At 41.5% G+C, this 20,722-nt stretch overlaps 1 protein-coding gene across 1 annotated transcript in view; it reads right to left on the reverse strand.

Annotated features, from left to right (window-relative positions):
• Positions 1–20,722, reverse strand: part of FREM2 (FRAS1 related extracellular matrix protein 2) — a 215,332-nt gene that overhangs the window by 15,268 nt on the left and 179,342 nt on the right. The window contains exons 8-17 of the mRNA XM_006879614.1: positions 20,454–20,663; positions 18,624–18,821; positions 16,984–17,148; positions 15,986–16,168; positions 11,315–11,445; positions 10,469–10,627; positions 8,347–8,650; positions 7,499–7,630; positions 5,662–5,993; positions 1,857–2,049 (exon numbers count right to left, since the gene is read on the reverse strand). Coding sequence (XP_006879676.1) covers positions 1,857–2,049; positions 5,662–5,993; positions 7,499–7,630; positions 8,347–8,650; positions 10,469–10,627; positions 11,315–11,445; positions 15,986–16,168; positions 16,984–17,148; positions 18,624–18,821; positions 20,454–20,663 — 2,007 coding nt within the window. The remainder of the gene's footprint in view (positions 1–1,856; positions 2,050–5,661; positions 5,994–7,498; positions 7,631–8,346; positions 8,651–10,468; positions 10,628–11,314; positions 11,446–15,985; positions 16,169–16,983; positions 17,149–18,623; positions 18,822–20,453; positions 20,664–20,722) is intronic.

Here is a 20,722-nt window from a genome sequence, read left to right on the forward strand (position 1 = left end):
CCACCAGATGCTCTGCCGGGGAAGGAGGGACAATCTCCTCCTGTACCAGTCAGATCTGATTTGACGGTACACGCACACAAAAAGAATAAAGTTTAAAAAAAAGATTCAGAGCCTCAGAAACTGGATGGAGAATTATCATCAATTGGAGTGGACTTGCAACTTGAGCTTTTCAGTTTGTGAAACGCCGAGCATCTTCTCTTTTTGTTTAAGAACTTCAAGTCTTTGCATATCCTGTTATTAATACTTTATCACCTCAAGCTGTTCTCTGGAATCTTCTGATTAGTTCTCTTAGAGATGTCATCATGTCTTCCTTTCACTTGAGTAGCTTTGCTACATTGTAGAGCAAATTTCAGAGTTGCTTCTGACATCCATTTAAGTCTTTCTTCCCTGTCTTTTACAATGACCTTTTGTTCTCCTCATAGATGATATTCTTTCACGACTTGTTGGTCTTTGGTTACTGGTGTTCAGTGCATCAAATCTGTTCTTAAGAAGGTTTTTAATTTCTGGTAGGATCAACTGAAGGTCACATATTGGCTCTACGGAACTTGTTTTCATTTTCTTCAGCTGCAATTTCCACTTACAGAGGAACAATTGATTGTCTAGTCTACTCTACATTTGACCCCTTGCCTTGATCTAACTGATGAGACTGAGCTTTTCCATTGTCTTTTCCCACAGATTTAGTCAATAACATTCTTATGCATCCCAGCAGGTGAGGTTCATGTGTACAAGTCTCTGCATTTGTTTTTTTTTCTTTTCTTTCTTTCTTTTTTCCCCTGCATTTGTTTTTAAAAAGGTATTTGGAATGAATAAGACGTTATTGATAATACAAAACATAACCGCATGATTTCTGGTCTCATTTCTGGTACCAACACTATATTTTCCAACTTGTTGTTAAGTACCACTGAGTTGTCTGTAACTCATAGTGACCCGATGAACAACAGCTCTGAGGCCTGTCCTGTCCTGAGCCAATCTCACCGTCTCTAATACACCTGCCCTCACTACCCCAATTACTGTGTCAATCCATCTCATCCAGGGTCCTCTACTCCTGTGCTATCCCTTCATCTTTCTAAGTATGATGTCCTTTTTTCCAGTATGATGTCCTTTTCCAATTACTGGTCCCTCCGGGCAACATGTCCAACGTATATGAGAAGGAGCTTCAAAATCAGCAATCTTCTTTTCCTCTAACTTTTGCATTTTTCTTATGTGCTGTCAACTATGACTCATGGAGAACCTGTGAAAAGATCTGACTCTTGCCTTATTCTTGTCTGTCCTTACACTCCATCCTTTGTTACAGCCAATGTCACTCTGAGGGGGTCTTCTCTTTCTCTGACCCCTAACCTTTCCCAGTATGAAGTCTTTTTCCCATGACTAGGCCCTTTTGACAACATGCTCAACGCATGTGGATAAAGGTTCACCATCTTTGCCTCCAAGAAGCACCCTGGTTGCATTTCTTCTAAGACAGACTTGTTTGTTCTTTTGACAGTCCACAGGCTATTCAGCACTCCTCTCCAACCACCAATACATCTTGACTACAAGCTCAATATCAGACTGTAGAAGTTCATAAAAAGTCTCAATTTCCTCCCTCTTGTTTTTAGTGGCTGACACACATATTTGAATAATTAGTGTGTAGAAATATAAAAGAAACACTGAAACATCTTTAATATGATAATGTTTTTAAAGCAGTGCCCATTTGCTATTAGGATCTACAGACTGTAGTTCATATTTTTAATATTATAAGCTTTACAGGGCTTGGCTGGTAACTATGAGTTGAAGATAAGTCAGACATTATAACCTGGGACCCTCTGTAAATAAACCAGGTGATGAAAAGAGCAGTTTTCCAAATCTTAGTGACCCACCTTGGAGCTCAGCTTCTGGTGGGCTGCCGATCCCATCATTCCACAAGATGGCAGTGTCATACACAAATGTCAAACGGAGCTCTGACTTCAGATCAAAATGCTGCCAGCCGCCAATGCCCACAGGAGAATGGAACACGTAGGAGACGTACAGCGGAACCCGGAGGGTCACATAGGACTGCACGAGATTCAGCACCTACAACAGAGAAACTCTTACCAGCATTTTACATGGATAGGAATTTAGCTCTGCACACAACGCTTCACTGTAGAAACAGGACTGTACTAGTTATGTGTATTTCTTCCTTGTTTTCTTACACGTGAATGGGAGTCCTGGTGGTGCAGCAGTTATGACAGCTCACCACAAAGCTAGAGGTCTTAACCCCACAACTGCTCTACAAGAGAAAGATGGGGGAATTTGCTTCTGTAGAGATTTTCAGTCTTGTTCAGTTCTACCGTGTTCTGTAGGGTTGGTATGAATAGCAGTTGCATCAACGGTAATGGAAAACAGGCATAATTTATTTTCTCCCCTTCATATTTTGTTATTGTTATATACTGTTGAGTTGAAACCAACTCACAGCTGACCCTCCAGTGGGTTTTCAGAGGCAAGAGGTTGCACCAGAGAAGACCACCCATCTTTCTCATGCCCCCAAAGCTCATTCTCATATTTTAATAATTACAGACTAGAAGATGCCAACATGGCTAATGTTTTCAGCTGTGCGCTTTAGTTGTATCATAATAGGTACAAGTGTGTTTATTTAGATCTCATACAGAGTTTAAGGAGACGTGCACAGGTTCCAAGCTAACAAGGGGTGGACTGTGATCGTTAATGGTATGTGTCAACACAGCTAGGCCATGATTCTCAGTATTATGTAATTATCCTTTATTTTATGATTTGATGTGAGGGAGTTTCTTGGGTGGTGCAGCCTGCATCTGAAACATGTGGATGTTCTGGCAAAATTCCTTCTCACTGAGCTATACCCAACATCTGACCTTTGGCTCCTGTGCTATGACTCAGCAGTATGATATCTGATTTGTAGATTTTGAGGATTCATCTTGGCTCCCATGGTGCTGTGAGCGAGCAGCCTATGATCTGACCTGAGATCTCTTGACATCCTACTGCAAATTTCAAGTTATTGGGGTGTGCCTCCAACAATGTTATTTTTTTACTATTATTGTTTCTGTAAGTGTTGCCATTTGATATCTTTCCCCCCTTCTTTCTTAGATATCAAAACTTAGGGAAATATCCCAAAAAGTTAGGTTTCTTCTACTTTAATTTCCATTTTTTTCTATATAAGTGTGTGTAAAACAGAATATCTAAAGTTGGGAGAAGGAATAATTTAAGTTCAAGGAAGACAGGAGGGAAAAGGAAATGGCTGTTTCCGAGTGTCACCTTAAAAAAAAATAAATGACATGTTAGAATATATTATGATTTTGTTTCTACTGAAGCTTTTAGGATTTTTAAAATAAGAAACTGAACCATCAATGGTTTGCACTGAACTTGGTCATCTTTATGATGCTGATCATCCAAGTTATGCTATTAGATTTCTTTTTAACAACCCAGAAACAGGTATAAGCCACAGTTTAATGATAAGGCGTTTTACAGCCAATCCCATGGCTGGTGGTTAAAGTCCACCAATGGCTCTTCTGGAGAAAGATTAGCAATTTGCTCCCACATAATTTACTGCTTCTTAAAACCTGCTGAGGGTCAGTTATGAGTAAGTTTGACTGGACAGTATGTAACAACAACAAACAACTCACTTATTTAGAGGGGAAAACAAGTTAGTTCATTACAGATGGTGTGATAATTCCATATTGTCTCATCTCTTATTCTAAGTTCTATGTAACATAATTGTAAGCCGGAGTGGCATCCACTTCTTAAACAACATGCCTCTGGAAACTCTATGAGTTTTGATAGATGTCAATAGTTATAGAAAGGCTTCAGGCCTTTTGTTCATAGGGTTGCTATGAGTTGTGATCGACTCTATGGCAATCGACAACAACATGTAATGTAGCCTTTGTGAGGGAAATGTGGTGGCTTAGTGGTAAGGAATTGCACTGCCAACTCAAAGGTATGTGGTTTGAATCCACCAGATGCTCTGCAGGAGAAAGATGGGCAATCTCTTCCTCTGTGACTTACTGACTCTGAAAACCCTCTGGAGGGTCAGTTATGGGTTGGTTCTGACTTGATGGTAAACAACAATAGCAACAATGAGCCTTTACAAGCAGGAGAAACCTAACTGAAATTTATAGATGCCAATTTTCATATAATGGTCTAGACCTATTGGCTGTTGAACTGCAGAAACACAGCAAGCAGTGATTACAGAAGGGGAAACAGGTCTTAATTTTAAAAATGGAAAGAGAAGGAGAAAAATAAAAGCAAAGCCCAGCAAACAGCAAATGCTGGTGAGGTTGTGGAGAAACTCGAACCCTCATTCACTGTTGATGGGAGTGTAAAATGGTACAACCACTATGGAAGGCTGTATGGCACTTTCTCAAAAAGTTGTAAATAGAAATATCATTTGACCCAGCAATTCCACTTCTGGAAATTGACCCTAAATAAACCGTAACTGCCACCAAGCAGATATATGCACACCTATGTTTATTGCGGCTTTGTTCGCAATAGCAAAGAGCTGGAAACAACCCAAGGGCCCTTCAACAAATGAATGGATAGAGAAGCTCTGGTATATTCACACAATAGAATACTATGCAGCATTGAAAAATAAGGAACCCATGCAATATTATGCAAAATGGATGTCCCTGGAGGACATTATGCTGAGTGAAATATCTCAGTCACAAAAGGACAAATACTGCATAGGGCAACTGTTGTAAAACGAGACTGACATCAGGGTTGAAGGAAGACAGAAAAGGAAGGGAGGAATCATGCATATTGAAACCGATGAGAGAGAGAACTGTTTGAAAGGAATATATGAATGGGTATTCTTGTCATTACAGACGTCCAGAGTGAAGGATGCACAGTGGAGTGGACTTGGGGGGAGGGATTATATAACAATGAAAGAGCTTTTCTTTTTCTTTTCAAGGCAAGGAGTGAACTGGGAGGGAGGAAGTAGGTAGGGAGAAAAGTGCAACAATGAATGACTAGAAATCCTAAGTCTCTGTAAACTTTCATTAAAATTAATTAAAAAACTTTAAAAAAAGGAAAAAAAAGCAAAAACCAGCAGTGTATAGTCACTTTAGCTGACTGGACCTGAGGGCTTCTTACAATAGACAGTAGGATCTGCATTCAAAATGATCTGGCTTCATTGGTGATGTAGGCAGATAAAATAGGACAGAATTTAGCATAGATAGGGAAAGTGCTTAGTTTTTAGTTAGGGACCAGTCTAGGTCAGATATAAAAATGTTAGAAACATGCAGCAGATAAGAGAAAAACCTTCTCTAGGGTGAACTCAGACCATAATTTAGACAAGACCCATAGATTCTAATACAGATTTGAAGGTTAAAGCCGTTAACTATTCAATGTCCTTTCAATTCAAGGATAGATAGCACTTCCCCACCGCCTATGCCGAATCATCTCACTGGAGTCCAATTAATTTGCAACCTACATTACCAAAGGCATGTGGTTCAAATCCACCAGCTGCTTTGAGGCAAAAGGATGTGTAATCTCCTCTTATGTGATTTTCTGCCTTTGAAAATCCACTGGAGGGTCAGTTATGAGTCAGTTTGGATTCCATGGTACACAACAACAATAAGAGATCACCAAAATAGTAAATCTAGTTTCGTTCAAATCTATGGAAGAGAACAAAATGAACTGAGATAGAGGAGAGCCAAGCTCAGAGGAAGAGGCTCTTACCTGCCCGTCCGTTCCGATGGTCCCTCCACAGTCAGTGAGGAGTTCAGACATGTCATAGTAGCTGACAAACTCCCACAAACAGGCCTCGAGGTTCAGGTTTCGGTAGAAGCGGAGGGTGCTGGAACCACGGAGAGTTGGGCTGTACTGATAAGGATACGTCTCTCCCAGGACTTCTGGATTCCTTGTGGCATCAGTCAAGAAGCCATGGCGAGTCTTCACTTCCGTATAATCCAGGAGGTTGGAACACTTGTGGTTCCCAACTCTTGTGCCATCTGGACTGAGGGTCAGCTCGAAGTTGGAGAGCTCCCGAGTGGAGATGACCGGCAGCATGCCTACAGGGTATGAGAGCCACTCTTACTATTGTTTGGGATGCTTTACAAATTCTTCACCTCTCAGAAGACAATTCCTTGTATGGTAATCCTTCCTCTCCCTCCACCACATAAAATATCATACACTAAACATTAGCCTTGACATTGCCAATTCAAGTATAATGTGATCTGAATGGCAGAGAACTTGAAGATGTTTTCTGCACATGGGGAAATGCTCATAGCGTGTAGGTACATTTACTGACTCAGGTCCTCTGGGCAGCTTCCTTGTCAGAGCAACATGAACACAGAACATGATGACAGCTTGCAAACCCAGGACGTGTCCTAATGATTGTATTAAATATTAACTCTAATAGTACTTAGACTTGTAAAACTGTACCAAAATATCCTCCAGAACTTACCAAAGAGCAAATATACATTGATGGTAAGATTTCAGATACCAAAATGTTTTACCGAAAGTCTAAGACCACGAGCTTTAAAGACACATTAGTGCTGCTCCTTTATAGAAGTTAGTATTTTAGTCCAAGTTACGATTCATAGTGTCTGGGTAACTAATATGTTTATTTCATTTTATACTTACCCACTGCTGCTGAGCCAACTTTGACTTTTAGGTATCATCCTCAGACCTTCTGAGGCAACACATTTTTACAGGAGGAACCTGCCCAACTTTCTCCCTTGGAAAAGCTGGTGGATTTGAACTGGTAACCTTTAGGTTTGCAGCCCAATACATAATGGTCTACACCACCAGAGTAGCTCTCTGACTGTATAGAAAGCTTAATTTCCCGTGAGCTAAAAGGTTTGCACTTTAAGCCCACCCAAGGGTGCTGCTGAAGAAAGACTTGACAAACTACTTCCAAGAAGTCGGTCACCGAAAGCCTTAGGGAGCACAGGTCCACTCTGACACACAAAGGGTCACCATGAATCAAAGGTAACTTGACTGCAACTCTCTTTATTATTTTACAATGTCAGAGTGGAGAGGGAGGAGGAGGACGTGAAGAACCCATTGAAAAAAAATGAACATTTATCACGCTCGATTACTGAGTGTAAGTGACAGCTCGGCACAGAATAAGAAAGAGCAGTGGATAATTGATGCCTTTGTCTTACAGCGTTGGCAAAGAGAACAGAATATCTCATGGACTGTCAAAAGAACAAAAAATCGGTTTTGATAGAAGTGCAACCAAGGTGCTCCCCAGAGGCAAGGCTGGTGACATTTCATTCCATGTACTTTAGGCCATGTTATCAGGAGGGCCAGTCCTCAGAAAAGGACATCATGCTGGGAAAGACAGACGGTCAGCAAAGGAGAGGAAGACCCTCAATGAGATGGACTGACCAGTGGCTTTGACAAAGAGTTGAAGCACAGCAGATGGTGAGCAGGGCTGTTTCATCTTGCTCTATACAGGCTCACTGAGAGCCGGAACCCACCTGACAATAACAACAGGTTATTTAGACTATGGAGCACAAGGCGATGGGGAGTCCAGACGCGCCCTGGACCGCTTACCTAGCTCACCTACCATCTATGTGCGGCATCGTGACGGTGAGCTTGATGAGGTTCGTGTAGTGCAGGTCCTCAGGGCCCGTGTAACGCAGCTTAGCGGAGAACGGCTCTGCCCCCACTGTCCCTGGCACGCGGGGCTGGCACAGACCTTAACAGAAATGAGCACGCTTACGGTAAAACGACAGGAAGCACTTACACAATAGTTTTCAAACAGGCACTATTATTGTTTATGTGCCATCAGTTCTGTTAATCAAGACTATTGAGGAGAAGGGGTCTCCCATACACGAGGCTGAGGACCACCCTGTGATCACTACAGACACCTAGAAGGAGCTCACAGGAAAGGCCTGGCAGTCGACTTCTGAGAAGATTCCAACCCTAACCTAGGTGTTGCATTTACTCCATGGGACTTAATTCTACAAAAGAACATTTTTTTTTGAAGGACAACTTTTCAATGTATATTTCAATTTTAAACACACATTTCCATCAATTTAGCAATTCTTCTACAGTGTTAACCCTTTATCACACATCTGCACAAAGGAGTATATTCAAAGACATGCATTTGTTGCAGCACTGTTAATAAAGCAAAATACCAGAAATAATTTTAAGTAGACATCAATAAAATGCTCATGAAAAAATATTATAGTGTGACATTAGAATAGAATACTATTGGCCACTAAAAAGAAGAGATAAATCTCCACAGATAAATAGGGCATATTTTCCATGACATATTATAAGCTTAAAAAATAAGATTTTTTTTAGAGTTTCAAAATATATGGGGCAATTGGAGGACATCCATTTATAATGCTCGGTCATTTTCTAGTGCTTTGACTATTTCATCTTCATGCGTAAACAGCAATACGTTACCATCCTCTGTGCCAATGGTGACAACGGGACTCATGAGCTCCAGGCCCGCGTCCCCGTTGGCATTCACGGCCCGAGCCGCGCACTGCACCCTGGAGCCAGGCTGGAAGTAGATCGAGTCCAAGGTGATCATTTTGGATGATGTCACAAAGGTGTCGAAGTCCACTTCTCTCATGGGGCTGGTCACACCATCAGGGCCCGTGGGGGCGCTGGTCAGCCACCGGTACTGGGTCAGCGTGTCGTTGATGTTCTCACTCACACAGATAGAACTTGTCTTGTCGTAGTCGGAATATTTGGGGTTGCAAGCCTATGGGAACAAAGGACTCAGGATCACAGCACACAGTGATGTGGGGATTATTCCCCTTCACTTCCTTCTATTAGAGGTCACTTGTACTCTGTTTTCATTTCCACAAAGTATCAGAGAAACTTCTAAGTGTCTACCTTCATATGCCTTATCTTTGATGAAAGCCAATCTTGCATTTCAAGCAGCTTATTGGATGGATTCAGCCTAACAAACAGGGGTACCATTTTTACTACTATCACCTCTTGACGGCTCAGAATTGTTGAGCCATTCCGGTGTTGCCTCCTCCTTTTCTCTCTGACCTCACCACTCCCCTCCCCATTCCAATGGGTCAGTGATCATGGTTGCTTATTCTTGCCAGTGACTCTTATAATGGTCCCTTCCAACTTCCTGTCTAACTCAGGGCCTTTTCTTGTAGTTCACTGACAAAATATTGCCATGTGAATCTTCTAACATAACTCTCTAACTGTGCCAACATTTTTTCTGGGTAAGAACTACTGATACTTTCGTTCTGCCCAACAAAAGAAGTTTAAGACTTTTAATAATTCAACATTTAAGGATCTCTGTAATTTGGCATCAAACTATTACTTCTGCATTACTGATTAAAAAAAACCCACCACAACACAACAGGCTTTGTTATTATGTACCATTGGGTTGAATCAGACCCACACTGACCCTCCAGTGAATTTCCACAGGCAATAAGTAGCATAGAAGAAGACTACTCATCTTTCTCTTACAGAGCAGCTGGTGGATTTGAACTGGGTGCCTTTGGCTCTAGGCCACCAGAGCTCTCTGGTGTTCTCTTCTGTTGCTGGAATATCACTTGACACAAAGCTTTGTTCATCACTAAGCTGCAGGTCTAGCTCTGATTCATAAAGCCTCACTAAAACGATCACATTTCCTTCCTAGAAGCCCGACTTCTGTATAATTTTTTCCCCTTATTTTTCAGGTTTCTTAATATCAGAGCCCATCCCTGATTTATGTTTGTCTTAGTGGTTTGACCTTGGGATTGTTTACACACAGCATTTGATAAACGTCTCTTGGACAAAGGAAGAAAAGGGGAAGCCTGCTTTGCTTCAGGTTGTATTTTGATTTTTAAAGTATAAAGTATAAACATATATCTTCCCATTTTTGTTTCTTCATAAAACAATCCTATATTTGCTAAAGTTTTACAACCCTTTATCTTATATTGGTTTTAAATTTTCAATTTCATAAGCCTTGTTTCATAACATTAGACATTGTAATGAGTCAATTTCATGAATTACTGTTCATCTACTCCGTATTGTATATTGCCTTCCCTTTATCCACTTATCTAACTTGTATTCCCTTCTCATTCCTGAAGGGAGCTCTCGTGGCCTTCATTCTCTGTAGTTACTGTGTACTGTCGAGTCAGAACTGACTCATAGCTGACCCTCTAGCGGGTTTTTAGAGGCAGATAATTTACAGGAGGAGATTGCCCATCCTCCTCCCGCACAGCAGCTGGGGGGTTAGAACTGCAGGCCTTTGAGATTGCAGTGTGGTTTATTTTATTTATTTTTTAGAAGAATGTTCATCTGTATTTTTTTTTTCACCAGTTGTGTGCCTTTTTTTCATAGCTTGTCGGGCTTTATGAGGACTAGGGTGGAGACCTGATAGGTCCATTCATTGCACTATGGAGGGCACACGTAAGCAATTTCTCTAGAGGTGTGATGCTGTGGTTATGACCATTGACTCAACTGCGATTCACAGCAACCTTATCAACAACAGATCTGAATTTGGACCTGTTAATAATTTTAAATGAAACGATTTCCCTATTTCCCTCACTTTTGCTCATTTTGTACTCACTGAGACGCAGACCACAGGGTAGCCGGATGTGGGGCCAGCACTGTCTTTAGATCTGGAGGTGTCATCATACAGAAGTAAGGACACGATTTGTGGGACAGAAGGAAAGGTGACGTCCGCCATGCTGTTCATCTCCTCTATGTACACGATGGCTTTGGTTACCTGGAAGGAAGAGAGAATGATCAGTGCTGAAACATTATACTTTGGGTACTTTTTATTGTTCAGGAAAACTCTAAGGATGCCCATCAAACACAGTGCCTCATTCCAATGAAAAACACATCCAGTGTCCCTGTGTGTGGGTTCATGTCACTGGTTCCATATGACGCCCTATCGTGGGACCATATCCCTGAATCATAACTTATGGTACCAAGGCAGGACAGCTAAGCCCAGGACAGTTACAACAAAGATTGGCTGAAAAAGTATTTGGATCACAATTGAATTGACTGGATTACTAATTGAAATAGGAAATGTAGGTGGGATATTACCCTGTGGCTATGGTCTTTTTTAAAAAAAAATTTTTTTTAATTATTTTTTTGTGTGTGTGTGTGTGTGTACTGTCAAATTAGATCTTACTGATACAGGAGGAGACTGTCACTCTTTCTCCAGCAGAGCATCTGGTGGATTAGAACCAGGCACCTCTGGGATTGCAATGCAGTGACTATGGTCTTTGAGCTATTGCAATCATGAATTTTCAAAGAAGAGAAGAATTTCTTTATCATGACCTAGCCAGAACAAAATTGAGAAGGTGTAAAGGGCATCTCATCGCTGTAAGGCCTGTCAGTTTATTTTACATGAATTGTCTGTGGTAAAATGCTGGCCATGAATTTATTGGCATATTTTAGTACTTACCTGTGTCTCAGCTATCATATTTTCATCAGGTTTTAGGTGAACGGTGAAGGCTTCTCTCATCTCTCTCACTCCATCAGCGATTATTTCAATTTCAACCATATGCTGGGTATCTCCTTCTCTAAACACAATTTCTGCAAATGTAAAATCACAGAGTTAAATGGCAAAAATTCCTTACATTCTTCTATAGTACAAGATTTTGGGGCGGTTAACCACAATGTGAAATACAGTACACACTATGCCACTGGGGCTTCCTTATTTAAGATAGATTAAAAAAGAGTTTCTAATATCCCATCAGATTTTTAAAAGACTATTTTTTTGAAAATATGGAAAAGTTCTATAAATGTAAGCAATGCTTTTTCACAGTAGAAAAGAATTGATTCATTATAATGGAAATTAAACCCGGTTATAAAAATCCTTCTTTTATTTAAAATTATTTATTTAAAGTTTATTACTCCAATAAAAAAGAATTTATTTTACTGTATTTACAGTAAATAGCTGGCTATACTTCTAAACTTGGATAAAAAAAGTTTGCAGGCTTCACCCTGCTTTTTGAGAAGTTGGTTCAAGAGAGGGGATAAAATGCATCTAATTCATAATGGTTCTGTATAGAGAATATAATAGCTACTACTTTCTGATGAGTTTGCAATTTAATTATCAATCTAAACCATAAATCCTTTAAAATCTGGCAAAAAAAAATGTATTCCCAGTTAATTTTATTTTTTCTTCTATTTTTAATTATCAATTATAAAAAAGCACTTCCCCCCCCAAGAAAAATTGAGTTAGAGAGCCAGACCTACTTTTAAAATAAATACATGCTCTCTGATGTACATGGACTTTAGCATGCTCTCTGCAGCTGGTAATTACCAGATTTCTGAAACCCTGAGAGAGCTTGTTGGGAAGCAGGAGTGACATCCACTTCCTAAACCACATGCTTCTGGAAACTCTATGAACTTGGAGAAACAACGATAGCTATGGAAAGTCATTAGGTCTTCTGTCCATAGAGTCACTATGAGCCAACTTTGACTCCACGGCAATCAATAACGACAACAACAACAACAGCTGAGAGCTTAGAATTCCTCTGCTCCTCAAACTCAAATACTCACATTCAATGACATGGAGTCAGTCAGAATTGACTCATAGCTAAGCTCCATCAGGTGTCCAAGGCTGTTAATCACCTGGGATCAGGCAGCCCACCTTTCTCTGGTGGGTTCTAACTGCTGCCTGAGAGGTGTGGTCTATCAGCTCCCACTGCAGCTGTCTATAGATCTGTTGTGGGCCAGTGAGTCAGAACTGAGTCATAGCTGATCCTCTGGTGAGTTTTCAGAGTCAGAGGCAGTAAACCGCAAGCCAGGAGATGGGCTGTCTTTCTCCCACAGCGCACCTGGTGAATTTGAGCTCCTTGCCTTTGGGTTGGAAGCACAGTTCCTTGCCACTCAGCCACCAGGGCTCCCTCTGTATAGACTGTTGTTGGTGGTGTGTACCGTAGAGTCAGAACTGACCCATAACTGACCCTCCAATGGGTTTCCAGAGGTAGTTAATCCCATGAGAGGAGATTGTCCATTCTTCTCCTGCAGAGCAGGTAAAGGATTTGAACTGCAGGTCTTCAGGATTGCAGTGCAGCTCCTTACCACTGAGCCACCTGAGTTCCCTTTCTCCAGACTAGAGGATGTAAGCAACTTGCTTATTTTTGGCTTGCTACTAGGCAGGAGTGGCATCCACTTCCGAAATGGCTTGCCTCTGAAAACTCTATGAACATGGAGAAATGACTAAAGTTATACAAGTGTTCGGGTCTTTTGTTCGTAGGGTCACTATGAGTCATGTACAACTCACGACACACAACACCACCACCACCACTAGGTTAAAATACAATTTCTATCACATGAAAATCTAAGTAATCTAGTCAAAGATGCGGGACTTTGAATTTTTATGTATCTTTCTGTTGTTGTTATTGATTGCTGTCAAGTCGAGATAGACTCATAGTGACTCTATGAATAAAAGACCTAATGCCTTTGCACAGCTATCTTTGTTTCTCTAAGTTCATAGCGTTTCCAGAGGAGTGCGGTTTAGGAACCTGTTTTACAACTGGCAAACACCAAACACTATCCACCATGGGAAACCATTCTGGTATTTGATATCCCCATGGCACAAGGTTCAGCATCACAGCAATCCCAGGTTACCTCATATAGCACATTGACAAAGAGTGATGTGCGAAGTGGAACAGTGTTCCTCCAGATATAACAGAACTAGTTATGTTGATAGATGAAACCACCACTGAGATATAATATAACTAGTCTCATTTAGCACTGGTTAAGTGTTATCAAGTCAAATATGACTCAAAGTAAATTTTACACAAAAGACCTGAATGTTTTTTCTATGGTTAACATATTTTCTGTACATTTATAAGAGAGTTTGTAGAGTTTCCAGAGGCATCTAGTTTAGGAAGTGGATGCCACTCCTGCTTCCCAACATGAATCAGTCTGGAAGCTCATCCAACCATTGCACATAATGGGTAACCATTATGGTATTTAACATGACTGTGGAACAGTGTGTAGCATTACAGCAACTCCAAGTTGTTCAGCACAGCAAATAGACAAATGATATTGCTGTGTCTTTTAAAGAATATTCTATTAAAATTAATACATTTGGACTGGAGGGCCCTATAGGATTTTAAATCTACCCCCTTAAGCCGGACTCTACCCTTATCCTTAGTCTAAGGTTCAAGGACCACCTGCTTTTGAAGGAGGACAAGGAACAGTAACTTGCAACAAAAAAGGACCCAGAAACTTCCCTTGCCTGACCACCATCCAGATGAAACTGCCATTGAGATGACGCCAGCCAGCCAGCTGACTTCCAGAGTGGAGGGATATTTCCAAGTCCCCAGAGCCCCTGGCTAGCCCGCAGACCCATTCCCTCATCAAGGATTTTAAATCCATGCCCTCGAGCTGGGTTCCACCCTTACCCTTAGTCTAAGGTTCAAGGACCACCTGCTTTTGTAGGGGGACAAGAAACAGTAACACACAACCAAAAAGGACCCCAGAAACGGCAACAAAATCTGGCTGGAATGGGCTACTACATTCCATTCTCTTACCCAAGTCCTGCAAGCTTTCACATTCTTATAGCACCTGTTGTTTAAAAGTGAAATGTCTAGGAAATGAAAAATATTTTAATTTTATTTAAATGATTCTCTTCTCATAACACACTTGTTGGTAGAGTTTCTTCAACCACTGTGCCAAAAGCTGGAGGTGACGTCAACAACACAAGCCCTAGAAAACTCATGATCTATGGTGTTCTGGACTGCTGACAAAAAGGCTGGTGGTTCAAATCCACTAGTTACTCCACAGGACAAAGATTAGCATTCCTCTCCTTTCAATACAGCCAGAAATATACAACCAGGAGAGGGTAACATTGAAGAATGGGCTCATCTAAAGACTAAACCCCTGTCACATCAAAAACATTTTCCAGCAGAGTGAAAAGAAAACCTACTGTCTGGGAAAAGACCCATCTTGCAATACCATGGCCTGAGAAAATTAGAACTGAGACACAAATGGAGATTAGTACACCAATGTTCATAGTAGCATTATTCACTATCACAAGAACATGGAAACAGCCCAAATGTCCAACCACAATCAAATGGATTGAGAAATTGTGGTACATTCACATGATGGAATACTACACAGCACTCAGGAGCAATGATTTCGAAAATCACTATACATCTTGAGAGGAACTGGAGAGCATTATGCTAAGTGAACTAACTCAGTCCCATAAGGACAAATAATGTGTAAGACAATGATTGTAGAAGGTGTAGGAGGATCCAAAGTGGGGGTGAAGCAGAGGGGTGAAGATGGGCAGGGGTGTAGTCATAAAGTTGCACAACTTGATAGGTAGAGGGAGGAGTGGGTGAAGGAAATGGGCAAGATCTGGTGTGAAAAACAATGTATACAAACTTTGTAAGCAAACCAGTATAAAAGAAAATTATTAAAAAAAAAAAAAAGATGTACAACCTTAAAACCTGATGAGTTGGAACTGACTTGGCCCAAAAGGGAAATTTCAGACTGTTGGTGTCTAACACTAAAATGCCCATCCTGGCTGCCACTTATCGGAAATTTTTATCAAAACTTGAATGTAGTATCTGACTACTATAAAAAAGATAAAGGGGAGCTCTGGTGGCCTAGTGGCAAGGAGCTGCAACTACAATCCCAGAGGCGCACGGTTCAAATCCACCAGATGCTCTGCTGGGGAAGGAGGGACAATCTCCTCCTGTACCAGTCAGATCTGATTTGACGGTACACTCACACAAAAATAAAAAAAAAAAAAAAAATTTTTAAAAAAATTAAAAAAAAGATAAAACTTGCTGAAAATTATTCTCAAAACAAAGAAGCATCTAGAAAGCTATGTTGTAGTACACATTAAAAATTCATTGCTAAGGAGTCAGAACTGACCTTCCACTGACTGTAAATCACACAGAAGGAGATTTCATCATATCTGTTAACTTAAAATTTCCCCAAGTCTTAAAAAATGGAAATCTGAGAAAGCCATTTGTTTTTCTGATGGAGATTAAAGGGGTATGCCCTCATTTATTTTAGTATGACACTGTCCTTTTTCTCAAGGGGCAAGAGAACTAACACACAGAGTTGGTATGATCCACCTGGACACAGACTGTGGGCCCCATACCTTCCGACACAGGGTGATAGTCTTCTCCAGAGGTAGCTGAGCCGTCCTTGGTGTGGACTCTCACGACGGAGACCTTCGAGGTGTCTCCTTGGCGAACCACTGGAATTTTTATAACCACGGATTGTCCTGGTTCCTGGGGCTCACGGACACTAAATTTGGTTTCTCCAAATTTAATAACAGTTTCTAAAATTGTAGAAAACAAGGACACATGAAATTCTCATTCAGAAGGATGCTTCCTGTTCCCTCTGCCCCCATGTCTAATATTTCCTGCCGTGCAGAAGAAGCTGTATTAGTATTTCCCTGTTGGTTTTTTCTGCTTCCTCACTCACTACTCTTCTTTTAAAACTGAGATTTTAATGAAAGATTATAAAGAACTTGGATTTCCATTCATTCATTGTTGCACATTTTCTTCCCTGCCCTCTTCCCACCCAGTTTGCTTTACTCTTTGAAAAGAAAAAAAAAATTCTTTCATTGTTATACAATCTCCCCCCTCCCCCCTTTCTATGCAGCTCTTATTCTGGACTTTTGTCATGCAAATAATACCTAATCACATATCCCTTTTAAACAGTTTTCTCCCTCATCTGTTTCAATGCTCACTCATTACTCTTGAAGGTGAGTATGTTAGAGAAAACCAAGCATGAGTAGTCCTTCTGTGGGAAATGACCAGCCTCCAGAGGGCTGCCCCACATGCCCACATTTTCCAAGAGCGGACCACTAACATAGGGTGGAGGGATAGGAGGAAATCTTGTGACTTTGGGGGTGGGGAGAGAAGGAGATATAAAAATGTTTGAGATTCAGTCCTGGATGTAAGTCATATCCTTCAATGTAAATGCTCTTTGCTCTCATTCTGATACATTACTTCCCATTTATTTTCCCTTTTCCTCAATTGCTTTAAAGTCTCATAGACAGAGGTGTTTGTTTCCTAAGCCCCTTTAAACATGAACACCCAGATGGATTTCAGGTCCCATCTGAGTTAAGCATAAGGAATGACTTCTTACTGTCAGCATCGTCTTGAATCCTAATCAGAGTTTCATTCTGTTCCCCAATCGCAGCTCCGAAGGGAGAGTTGCTTCGTGGGGTGCCAAGGACCAGGCGGAGCTCCTCGGCCTCCTCGTAGAAGGCATCGTCCATCAGCTCAAGGACACAAGGCTTTTCGGTCTCACCTGGACGATCATGGAGAAAACAGTGACATCCCATCATCCACAAATACACATCTGCGGCTATCGAGAATGGTGACTCTGGAGATACCTAAGGGTATATAGATTTGTATCTTCATTTTGACTGAAGTCTCTTTCTGTATGTCAGTCTCTATCTCCAAGGATACATGTTCTTGCTAATCAGCTAATTATCAGTATAATTCTGACTCTGTGTGTTATCTTGCTCTTGTTAATGAACCTCTATCCCAATAAGCTTAATAAGAAGACACAGACTTGACTTTGATTCTGTGATAGTTTTAATGACAACAGAGCTTTTGGCACACATCTTTGCCTGGTGTATAAGTCACCTCACAGCTGAAGGATTATGATCTCTACTTGAAAAACCGAGAACTAGTTCAGCATAGAGAGGGCTACATTGGCCTAGTGGACAGAAAGTTATGCTACCAAGCCCAACGTGGGAGATTTTAATCTGCAGCCCTCAGGCCTGCTTTAAATTGTTTTTCCTGTCAAACATTCTTCTAGGTGGTATGACACTGGTCTGTGCATTGCTGTATAGAGGTAACTCATGGTTGCTGTAATGCTAAACACTGTGACACTGATGTGTCAAATGTGATAATGGTTACCCATAGTGGACAGAGTTTGGTGGAGCTCCCAGAGTAAAACAAGCTTGGAAGCAGGAGTGGCATCCACTTCCGAAATCACTTGCCTCTGGAAACTCTATGTATGAACAGTGCTCAGGCCTTTCATTCCTAGGGTCTCTATGAGTCATCTACGACTCGACGGCACCTAACAACAACAACAACAACAACAAAAGTTCAGCATGGTGTAACGAGTTAACAGTCAGTGGAGCCACTATTTTACAATGTTTAATAAAAACTGAAAAAAAAAATTCAGAAATGAAATGTTTTGCTAGAGTGTCATCCTGTGATGCCAACTCTACTCCTGGGCTAGTGTGAGCAATGCTTAGCATTTTAGATGCCAGCAGGGTGACTCTCAGTGGACAAGTTTCAGTGGAACTTCCACATAGAGATTGAGTAGGAAGAAAGGCTGGGTGATCTGCTCCTGAAAATTAGTCAGTGGCAACCTTACGACAACAACACTACATTATTCACTTCATTAACTTTGGGCAGATCAGTAGCGGCAATCAATGGCTTGAGGAGGGGGATCCTTGCTGAGAGGGACTGGTACAGCTTTATACCACATCATGCTGGCCATCATGAAGACAGGAGGATCCAGGACTGAGTGGTGCTTCCCTACACTGTCCACAGGTCTCCATGAGTCAGCATTGGCTTGGTGGCATCTGCCTATTCATTGGCTTTTCAGTAGATAGTATGTTCACACACAGGAAACTGGTCAACAAGCTGCTATAAAGCCCATCCCCATCTTCTACACTCTATCTCACCTCATTGTTATTTATTGCACAAAAAAACTATGTCAGGGAGCTTTGTGTTACCCCCAAAGTTTCACCACTTGAAACCCACCAGGTTGGAAGGTGATGACGGAGGAGTCAGTGTTGGGGCGCTCCTCAAAGTCCATCATGACTTGGGCTGACCCCTGGCGCGTGTAGCACCTCACGGAGGACTGGAACTGGACATCACCTGTCCTGTGGATCAGAGCGACAATTCGCCCATCATTTTCACTGCCAGTATAGACTCGCTCCTTGAACTGCATCCTGGGCACTGCCAAAACAAGTGAACACAGGTTTCCTTGAGAAAAATGATATTTCAGAACGTGTGTGATATTGTGGAAAGAATAACGGAGCAGCTGTAACATGACACAAGGGTCACTGTTTTCTCTGGGTCACTGGTCATTGTTTCAACATTTAGAAAAGAATCACTAGATTTTAGGAGTCTTATTTCCTCAGCTCTACAGTTCTACCTTCCCTGTTTTGGTGAAAGGGACGTCTGGTGGCAGTCAGGAGTTGTGAGCCCACCAGAAGCTCTGATAGAGAAAATTGGGGAAACTTCTCCTGTGCAACGTATAGCTTTGGAAACCCTCTGGAGGGTCAGCTATGAGTCAGTTCTGATTCAAAGGTTTGAGGGTTTTTGTGGTTTGATTTTGTGGATTCCCTGTGTGGTGCAAATAATTAATGTACTTAGCAGTTAACCAAAAGGTTGAAGGTTCAAATTTACCCCGCGGCACCTCAAAAGAAAACAACTTGGAGATTTACATCTTAACAACCAAGCATGAACATCCTGCAGACCACACCTCTACTCTGGCACACAATGGGTTACATAAGTCAACGGCACTTGCTTTTCATATATATGCGCTCTCTCTCTCTCTCTCTGAGTGTGGACAGGTAGTGAATGCCAACATGTGGATAAAACCAAGAATCTTAAAAAGAACACACACTCAAGGAAATGGATCTGATAGGACAGAGCAGGATATTACCTAATAATATCCACTGAAGACAAAGAGTTTACATCCCTTCTGCTTGTTTAAGTTCTACTGTCTGCTATAGGGTTGCTGTGATGCTAGGTGTTAGAAGTGATGCAATGGCAGTGGGATTTTGGTGAATCCATGGATATTTTCTCCAGCTCTGTGTCCCTAGAACAGGTGTGAACCAAAGGCTGCTAATCTTTATGAGGCAGAATGCCACATGTTTCTCCTGTGGAGCAGCTGGTGAATCTGAACTGTTAAACTTTCAGGGAACAGCCCAACACGTAACCCTACACCATCACACCACCAGGGTTCCTTATTTATATTTCATATTCTCAGTGCTGGAAATTTGATGCGAACTCATGGAGCCCACCCATCAGGTTTCCCAGAACTGCTGGGAGTGAGAGGCATGCAGAACCCCCAGTGGTGACATGATGGCCCTGCAGGTGTCCAGCAGCTTCTGGACTCAAAACGACATCAGGTCACATCCATCCATCCATCCATCCATCCATCCATCCATCCATCCATCCATCCAGTTCTATATCACATTAGAGAAAGTCCAGGTGTATCTCTGTTCACATAGACAAGAGAAAGGCTTCCTGATGGTCAGTGGAAGAATGCCATTTGCATTCAAGGGGCTGGAAATCTCCATGTGGAATCAGCCACCTGTGGTGGGTGACTTAAGAAAAAGTGAAGAAGGAAAAAAAACACGACTAATATATGGACAGGCTAAATTATCCAATGACAATCTCCTCCCTCTCTCTCTCTTTTCCAACTTAAGAAGGAAACAGAAAATTTTCTTCTCAGATTGTCTAAGTCTACTAAAATGAATGGGGGAGAGAGGCAAACAAACCCTGACTGTATTTACTCTGCGTTTACATAGACCATTGCTTGGCCTTGTCCTTGTCACTGTCGAGTTAACAGACACTTACAGTCGGAGACAGAGTCATGGATGGACACGGTGACTCTGCTAGGCTCCCCGAGGGCAGCGTTCATAGGCATCCTCAGCACCAGTTCGAATTTCTCGACCCCCTCCAGCACTGGCTGTCCCAAGTCATCCAGAATGATCACACGAACGGTCTGCATGTTGACTCCTGGTGCAAAGTCCAAATTATGACTGATTCCTACATAGTCTGATCCAGCTATGACAATAAAAGACAATAATTTAATTAGTAACTAAATTAATAACATAGATTAGACA

Source organism: Elephantulus edwardii, unplaced genomic scaffold, assembly GCF_000299155.1.
Source record: "Elephantulus edwardii isolate Elephantulus edwardi_28Jun2011 unplaced genomic scaffold, EleEdw1.0 scaffold00004, whole genome shotgun sequence".
Taxonomy (NCBI): domain Eukaryota; kingdom Metazoa; phylum Chordata; class Mammalia; order Macroscelidea; family Macroscelididae; genus Elephantulus; species Elephantulus edwardii.